At 40.0% G+C, this 9,442-nt stretch overlaps 1 protein-coding gene across 1 annotated transcript; it reads right to left on the bottom strand.

Moving 5' to 3' along the window:
- Window positions 1-7,451: 7,451 nt before the first annotated feature.
- LOC107746263 (transcription factor Sox-1b-like) lies at window positions 7,452-9,035 on the bottom strand. Its single transcript, XM_016560394.1, has one exon. The coding sequence runs from the start codon at window positions 8,708-8,710 to the stop codon at window positions 7,703-7,705; it is 1,008 nt and encodes a 335-aa protein (XP_016415880.1). The 5' UTR covers window positions 8,711-9,035; the 3' UTR covers window positions 7,452-7,702.
- Between the last annotated feature and the right edge of the window lie 407 nt (window positions 9,036-9,442).

Genomic DNA, 9,442 nt, shown 5'->3' with positions numbered 1-9,442 from the left:
TCAGGGATAAATGCTATTTACTTTTATTATTCCTAGGTCATGCACACTCTTTTAACACTCTTCCCTTTTTCTCTCCTCCATTTGCCTTTGTTTTCTAATTTTTTCGATGGTCTTGAAAAGTCATCAAGCTTCCCTCATCTGCTCCAGTTCTGCTTAATCCCCACCCAAACCGTTTTAGCAATGCTTACCAATTGGATGCGAAAACAACAACTTATACATTTAAAACATCATATTTCATCAGTTCAATCAGTATTTTTAGAGTGTTTTACAATATGAATCTTGGTTCATTTTAGTTAGGTCTTGAACATTTTTCACTGTTTAAACATTAGCGAGAAGAACTATAGCAGCATCTAGATTTAACTAGCACATCCTCTTTTATTTTCCTTAAATTATGCTTAATACCATGAGTTTGTATTGAACAGTTAATTCACTAAATATGACTAATTTGGCATGAATCTGTTTTTTTTATCCAAAAATCTGGATCAATTTGCAGGTTTGAATCTACAACTTTAGTTAGCAGAACTTTAACCATTAGGCTACATCATATCAGTTTAGATTCATTTCACTTTGCACAATATTGGCAGTGTGTTTGTGTGTGTGTCTTGTTCTCAATAACATGCATGTGGTTAAGTAAATCCAAGCTGAGGATTTACATATACTGTAGAAACCCATGAAAAATTCAAGAAACATGTGGGGGGGGGGGGGGGGGTGCCACCCTAAACTCCATCCTAACCAAGAAAGCATCAAATAGCACTACACAAGAGGAAGACTTTGATTTCATCTCATAATTAAGAGGTTATTATGTGCTAATGAACTGCCCCACGGGGCAACAGAATGTTCTGGCTGTTTTTTTGTACCCTCACCCGCTGGCACTTCATGGGAAGCATCACCCAACAGCAAATTGCAGTCAATTGCAAATGGTGGAAGGGTGATAGAGAAATAGAGTGTGAGAGAGAGAGAGAGAGAGAGAGCATTTAAATAATAATAATAAAATAAAATAAAAAATGGTGAATGGAAAACTTACAAATATAACTTCAGGTTGCCCTTTGGTCAGCACTAAAGAAAAATGCTGACATCCTTTAATTGCATATTGTGTGAACAAAATTACTTGATTTTATGCCCTAACCCTTACAAAAATAAAAAATGAATGAATTCAGGACAAAAATATATAAAATACTTATTGTTTCCGGTTTCCATTTTACAACATGGAAGTAAGCTATTTTGTGTGAATATGTGTATCTATAACACGATTTATACGCCGAAACTGACTTTGGCGTGCATAAGATACACACGTGTTTGACGTGCATACAATACGCAGTTTTTGCGTGCATATAATACGCACCTACCCCAGACCCCTAAGCCTACCAATTGCGTATCATATGCACGCCAGAGTCCGTTTCTTAGTATACATAGTACGCCAAATAGAAACAGAAAATCGTGCTATTGAAACGCGCATTCATGAGATCGGGTTAGTACATTTAAAATAAGTGGAAGCGAATGACACCGGAAGCCGCGCACATTCAAGTTACAAATGGCCCCGCCCGCTCTCTTGTTGAAAATAAGGTGGACACTGATAGGTGGAAAGAGTTGAGACAGGGGCTTCCTGTCCTAAATCACCGTTTGAGTTGACATTTGAAATATGTATATTCTGGTCACTCTGTATCATATTCTGCTGCTAGACTAAAAACTTATTAGTAGCCTAGCAGACCAATGCGGTAAAGTAAAACCTGGTGTAAGAAATTGTTTGTTGGATGTTTGACACATTTGTAAGCCACACCTTTCAGCATGTTGGATTTCAGCACCTGGACAGCTCCAGGCGCGCACTTACTGATTATTGGTCGGTATGACATTGTAAAGTTTCGTGCTACTTTAACCTTTTGCACTTTTCACATTTATGTATATTTAAATCTTTCCACTTTCTTAAGCTCAACTGTTTCAGATGCCTGTTTATTTGAGACTTTTTAGGCTTCTGCTCGCGAATGCAAAATAGTATCCTGGGTAACTACAGAGATGCAGCTGCGCGCGGAAAGCTGTGAAATCCAAAGAACAATTGAGAGCACTGTTTGCCATCTTCTCGCCTTCTCCGGGCTATTTGCATAGTCCGTTCTGTTTGACTGGCTGCCATAGACCGTCCGGGAGACCTCTTTTGTCCGTTAATCAGCAAGTGACAGTAGGGTGACAACTCTCAGGTGACGGATCTCCCTTTGAGGAACGTGATGAGGAGACGTCGAGAGATTCCAATGATATAGTGATCGCTCTCGGTTTGAGTTCTGAAAACGTTTTAAAATCAATCGATATTTAAACCCACACGCACATAATTGTGGACATAAGTGGCATTCTTAAGGATAGCAGTACAACACTGCTGTCAGCTCTTGCAAAAGTACACTGTAAAAAATGACCGTGGATTTAACGGTAAAAGACTGTAAAAATGCTACAGTAAAAACCTGTTAAATGGTTAACGGTAAATTCCCCTACTATATACGGTGAAAAACTGTATTGAACATTACATGTATTGGACATAAATTTTACGGTAGTATACCGTTTTTGGAAGTGAAAAAAAACGTATAATTTACAGTGAATAACCGCAAATTGACATTCCCAGAATTCCCTGCGTTACATTTCAAATTTGATGTTTTTTTGTTGAAATAACTATGTTTCTTCTTAGTTTTTTCTTATCAGTTTTGTATATTAGGGTTGTGTGTTACACCTAATGTTGTTAAATGAATGTTTTTTGCATTATTTCAGTTTCATGTGTGTTACCATGATGGTGTTTGTGTGAATGGCACTGTGCACCTTCTATATATGTTATTATTTAAAAGCTGCTTTTAATGGGCTTTGTTTCATCATGTGACTTTCTCATCACCTCCTGCATTTGGTGGTTATCAGTGTATTACAAAGGTACAAAACAGATTTCAGTACTTCAGTAGGTTGGTATATTAACATTATATCAGTTAATGAAATTACGGTATTTAACTGTAAATTTAAGTTAAACCTGTAAAACCTAAAACGTTGCTACCGTATTTTTTACGGTAAATTCCGGCAACCACAGCTGCCGGTTTTTTACCGTAAATTTTACGGAATTTTTTTTACAGTGTAGGGTAGATGCAAAATAATTAGCCTACTAAAGACGTGAGGCTATTTAGACCTTGGCTTGCGGTTTTAAAAAATCCATATTTTGAGCTAAAAATGTCTGAGATAATAAAAAATATATATTTATTAAATCTAGTTATAAAACACTTAAACATGTTCTACAAATGTTATCTTTCTCAAACTTTCCAAACATATTTTTCAAGGTCAAATATTTTTGAGTCACGAATAACCAAAAGTTTTTCAAATAGGACTATTATTTATTTCTAAAACAAAACTTATTTTTATTTCAAGATTTCCAGCCTTTGAATGAGATTTTTATCATCAACAATCTCAGGAAATCTATTCCTAAAAAAATAATTACCTTTAAACTTATTTTAATTCGGATGTGTATTCAAATAATTTTCAAACCGAAGTTGAACTGAATATTCCTAATTTCATATAACGTTAACAAAGCAGCTCAAAGACTGTCAAATTCAATGCTACAATGCTCTTTCTCCAGTAGTCTATTTATTATAAGTCTCCCAATAAGAGAGAGAGAGAAAGAAGTTCAATTCAGAAATGGTAAATATTTAGTACTTAAGCGCCTCAGATGGACTACATATCAAAGTCTTATTGGGTGAGGCTGTTTTGGGTGTTCACAACTTTCAGCTTCATCCGCGAATGTTCCAACCAGGAATTTACCCTCTCGTGCACCTGCATCGCCTCTCATTGCCTTCAGGAATTCGCTGATGCTTGTAATCAGCTTTGTAAGGCCAGTGAGTGCACGGATGAGCGACACTTCCCAACGGCACAGTGAGTCGCGCAGGCCCGCTGAATGACAGTCAGCGTGGGGCGCCGTTCCAAAGCCGCCACGCTGCCAAATTCCAACAGAGTCTCTCACAATCACTTTGCCGCAGGCCCCCGCACAGGCGGACACTGGTAACAGGGGAAAGTAAGAGTGTGTGCATGCGGGAAAAGAGAAAGAGAGAACTCGCTAACTACCAATGGCTGGGCTTCCCAAATGCGCTGAGCAGAATTTTAGTCAGACGTAGTAGCCCACTTAATCTCTACTGCACGTTTCCTATACGAGCATCGTAGAACGTAAATGCGTTCGTAAATTAACCGGAGCCTCGGACCACTCGTAAACCCATTACGTACTTAAAGGGATCCTTCTCCTTGCGTTCAATTTGTCAGAAACAAAGACACATTTAATAAATAATGCATTTAGCTCATTTTTCAGTCATTAGCTACATACTGCAAAGCCAATTTACACTGTACGAGTTGGTTAAAACAGCTTTTACAAACCCATAGGCTATATGACAAACGAAAGTATGTAGACCGGCTTAATAGGCTAAACTGGGATAGGCCTATATTACACAACAAAGGAAATTTGAGTGAGAGTGTGTTAAATGTCATCATCATCTTTCTCCCCGATGTCAGGTTTAGATCATGACAATCTCATGTTGTATATTTTTGAGGGAACTTCCAAATGATCTATGAATGCACATGCACGAAGAATTTATGGACACATTTAGTACGGCGTAAGGAAAGATTTTATCTTAAAAAGCAGCAATTGCAACTATTCACATAGAGTAAACAGCCCATTGCTGTGACAAACACGGAGATGTTGTGATAAAGCAGACGAAAAATAATACATTTTTATTTCTGGTTATCTAAACGTTACAGAAGAATGTTGAAAAGAAAACTGTGACCTAAAATCTAATATTTTGTGGAACGTGTTAGCACAGTTTTCAGGTTTTATTCAGTAAGCATTTAACCACGTCTGAAACGACTGTAGCGCATAACGTCTCGTGCCTCTTGGAGGGATTGTGGATTAGGGAAAAAAAACGCGAGATTGTTAAACATGTCAACGTGTAATTGCACGATAAGGCACGCGCAAGGAATTTATTGGCCCAGTTGCTTTTACTATTCCCCGCTAATCTGGCGCCGCACATTCGTCCTCTGCAATCTGTCTCCGTAATCTTCCGTAGCAGAACGGCAACCAGCCTTTTTTTCTGAGGAGGCAAGAAAATATGCAGGGGTATGATAAACCCGATGCTAATTAGCAACATTTAGGACAGTGAGTGCAAAGGATCGCCGGTTTTACAAATGACAAAATACAAGCCCATTTTGACAATTTCACTTTAGAACATGGTGGTGTAAATGTGATAAAGGTCTGTCGTGCTGTTATAGATTTATTGGTGAGATTTACGGTTGTATTCTTTTTCTTCTGCCAGGAAACGGTGGAGGTGAATAGGGTGAGGTTTGCAAATCTGCTGGACGGGTGCCCATGCTGGGCTCACTCTTTTTGTTTCTGAATGCAAATCCGCGTTGCTATGAACAACAATGTTGTGTATTGCCCTATCCTTGTGATGCGAGAATATGGCTTAGTGTATAAAAATAGCATTTATTTAAAAATTGTTTGCATAGGGGAACATGTAAATAAAAAGTATGTAATGTGTCGCCTTAACCGTAACTTAAACAGCTAAAAACAAGCAAATATTGCGCAAATAGGCAAATAAAATAAGCGAGTTTCGTTATTTGTTCTTAAACTAACCGGTTTTTGTTAAAAACATTCATGTGAAACTTCGTCGACATTCTCACGGTCGTCTGCGAAGTAAAAAAAAAAAAAGGAAACAAAAAAGAGGTTCAAAGTCCTCCCTGAATCCTGCTACTTGTTGCGAGAAAGCTCCCGCGTCACGTCACTCTTCCGGTGGGTGTCATTGTAATAATAATGAGACTTGTCGCTGACCCGGGGGTTCAGTTTTTAGGGTTGTTTAATCCTCCTCTCTCCCTGACACAAAACACTCTCTGCCACGCACTCTGCATTCATCTTAATCCCACTGACACCCCACGGAGGATACGAGCAACATTTGCTTGACGGCCCACCAGTGATTCAATTATAAGAAAAGTAGGTTGTCAATCTTAGTAAAAAAAAATTAAACTAACATTTTTAATTCCATTCATGGGTTTAGAACGCAATTATTACATGTCCGGTAAATATAGTCATGAGTGGCTCGCGGGTTACCCAGGCTGATTTAATTGAAGTGGAGCGAATTTAAAGCATATGTCTGCACAATCCGGGGCTCACGGGAAAAAACAGGGGTTGGTCCATTGGACAATGAATAATGTAGTTCGCTCTCTATTTGCTGTTCGTCGTTTTTCATTGGACACTCTTTATTTTGAGAGGTCTTGAACTTTGACCTCCATCATATGCAAGACACAGCAACAACGTCACGGAAGGCTTCCTAAATTAAGAAAAATACAGAAGGTTTCATTACTGTAAAATAGCTTTGTAAACTTTACCGCGATTAAATCAGATGATCAGGATTAACAAAAATAGTGGCACCAAATAAATAGTAATTATCCAGCGATCTGAAGTAGCCTAGTTTCATTTAGACAGACACAACCACGAGCTTCAAGCCTGAGTGGAGAGCTCTTAAGTGCCTAAAACTCATTTAAAGAGACCATCACTCAAATAAAATATTTTATACATTAGGCTTTCTACCCTTCTTTCTACCCGATTACTGTAAATGTTCCTTCATTTCTTTAAAAACGTTAAATGTCTAATCGAAATAATTTGCTAAGGTAAATGTTATTGCAATGTAATAATGGGAAATTCTTTGAAAATAAAAACGATTTATAATAATGATAATAACAACAATAATAACAATATATCCGTAAAGTGTCTTATAAAATTTCAGTTTTCTTTTAAACTCAACTGATAGGATTTTCAGCAGATCTGACATAGATATTCTAGTTTCTATATTGGTCATATTTTTATATTTGATTTCTGACTGGCTACATGCTAAAATACGTATTTATATTTACACCTATAACATTTAAATAATCATCTGCTCAAAATGTTTCCTATTTAAAAATTTGTTCTTGCACACTGCTCTGTCCCAATATATTTAAATAAAAAAAGGTTAAATTTGATCAAATAGACTGCAACTATGCCCGGTTTCGTTGTTTATACCGACATATAAACGTTTTTCACATTGGAACATTAACTCCACCTGCTTAATCGCGAGTCCCATGGGATAAAAAGCAAAACAACACAGCAAACTAACTTTCCAGAATCAGAGCAAAAGCAGTGAAATTTATTCTTTTCACATCAACACAAAAACTTTTTCCTTTTATCCTGGCAAATCCGAATTATATTTACAAATGTGTATCAATCTTTCTCTGTAATATATTCACAATGTACAAGGAAAAATACAACAAACGAATAAGGAATAGATCAAATACAGTAACTCACGTATTGACAAATCAAAGTGGGATCGAGAAAAAATCTTGGAAAACTTTAAAAACGTTGTAATTTGACTATATTTTACACTGAAGCACCCACTCTTTTTCATGTCTTAAACACAGTCTCACTCGCGTTCTCTCTCTCTCTTTCTCTCACACACACACAAACACACGCAAAAGAAGAATTAATCCCTCGCAAATGTGTAAAGCTCACGCATATTGTGTAATTTCGGACAAATTATTCAGACAGCATCCCTTCAGTTTATGTATTATATTTAAATAATATCACCTTCAAAATTTACAAGAACAGACATTCTGTACAAAAAGGTAGTTATGCTCTAAAAGAGGTAAATATTTGGTTGAGTCTGAGTACGAAATCTGTTCATATGTGTGTCAGTGGAACGGTTCCGTTTACGCTCGTCGCGGAACTTTGATAGTGCTGCGGTACAGCGTGAAGTCTGCTCTGAACTGACGGGTCCCCTGCCTCCGCCGCCGGTAAATACATGCTTATCATCTCTCGCAAGTCTCCGGGACAAGGGGCTCGAGAGTGAGCTGTAACGGGAGGACTTACGCTCGGCTCCGATTTCACCAGCGAGCCCAGCGTGCCGATGGCCCCAGATGAAGCCACGCTGGAGTTTTGGTGTTGCGCGTAGGATATTCCCCCATAGCCTGACGGCGAGGCGCTCATGTAGCTCTGAGAGTTTGAGATGGGGCTGTACTGGAGAGCCGTCATTTCGTAGCGGTGCATAGGTTGGGGATTGTGTGGATGGTGGTGGTGGCCGTGGTGGTGATGCGCTCCGGTGCCTGGGTGCTGGCTGTAGGCGAGCTGAGCCTCCTGCATCATCGCGGCTGCAGCCGCGGCCGAGTACGCGCCGTTGGTCCAGCCGTTCATGTGCGCGTAACTCGCCGCGGTACCGCCGCCGTGACCCACCGGACTCTCCAACCTCTGACCGACCCCCACCGCACCCATTCCCAGACCCACGCCGCCTCCGCCACCGGATCCGGCGAGCAGGCCACCCGCCAAAGAGTACTTGTCCTTCTTGAGCAGCGTCTTGGTCTTCCTCCGGGGTCGGTACTTGTAATCCGGATGCTCCTTCATGTGCATGGCGCGCAGTCTTTTCGCCTCGTCAATGAAGGGTCGCTTTTCCGCCTCGGACATGACTTTCCACTCCGCTCCGAGGCGCTTGCTGATCTCCGAGTTGTGCATCTTTGGGTTCTCCTGAGCCATTTTTCTGCGCTGACCCCGAGACCATACCATAAACGCGTTCATGGGTCTCTTGACGCGGTCTTGGTTAACTTTGCTGCCGCCGTTGGATCCCGTGTGGCCCGTGTTTGTGTTAGTCTGGGGTCCCGGGGAATGCAAGTCCGTTTCCATCATCATGCTATACATTCACCTGGCTTTAACTAACTCAGCTCACACACAGAAACATTCACGCGTCCCCGTTCCCTGGCAGGCACACACGTGCAGAACCTCTTAATAACAAAAGAGGCCACTGGAACAGGATCGGTACAATCCAGACAGAGGACAGAGAGTAACTTTGCGGCTGCTCGTCTCCCTTTGTTTTATTCTAACTTGCTCTCGGGGTGATTTTCACATCCAGTGCAGAATTGTCTTTGAGCTACTTTCGGCGGTGGGCTTGAAAAGTTAGTGGGAGAGCGGCCATGTGATGCGCGTTGACAGGGAATAAATGAGTGAGAGAGAGCCAATGGCGTTTGAGGACGGGGAAATTTTGCATATGGCTCGCGGTCAGGTGACGCAGCGCGCTCGCCACAGGCGCAGCTGAAGGCTCTTTCTGCGGCGCGCGGAAGGTAAACATTACAAACCACTGCTGACAAATGTTATTTGGGGTAAATGATTTCCAAATTATCATTTTCGCTGGAATATACAATAAATCAGTGATTTTCCCCCCCACATGTTTTTGCCCCTTTTGAAACGCCGGAGCCTGAACTTTAAACAAGCAATGATTTTTATTGTCAAGTAGCATATATGGTTTTCTATCAGAAAAAAATCGCGTTAAGTAAGCCACAACAATTATATTGATAAACTGTTTCAGGCATTTTAACCATAACAATACGTAAACGTTTTTATCCATTAAAAAGTCCCAAATAGGAAAGAGATAAA

This window comes from Sinocyclocheilus rhinocerous, unplaced genomic scaffold (assembly GCF_001515625.1).
Source record: "Sinocyclocheilus rhinocerous isolate Xijiao unplaced genomic scaffold, SAMN03320098_v1.1 scaffold798, whole genome shotgun sequence".
In the NCBI taxonomy this organism is placed as follows: Eukaryota; Metazoa; Chordata; class Actinopteri; order Cypriniformes; family Cyprinidae; genus Sinocyclocheilus; species Sinocyclocheilus rhinocerous.
The sequence above is the reverse complement of the archived record's forward strand: the minus strand, read 5'-3'. Positions and strand labels throughout refer to the sequence as shown.

Bases quoted from the DNA above. Each gene is read 5' to 3' on its own strand.
- LOC107746263 (XM_016560394.1), bottom strand. From the start codon at position 8,710: ATGTATAGCATGATGATGGAAACGGACTTGCATTCCCCGGGACCCCAG.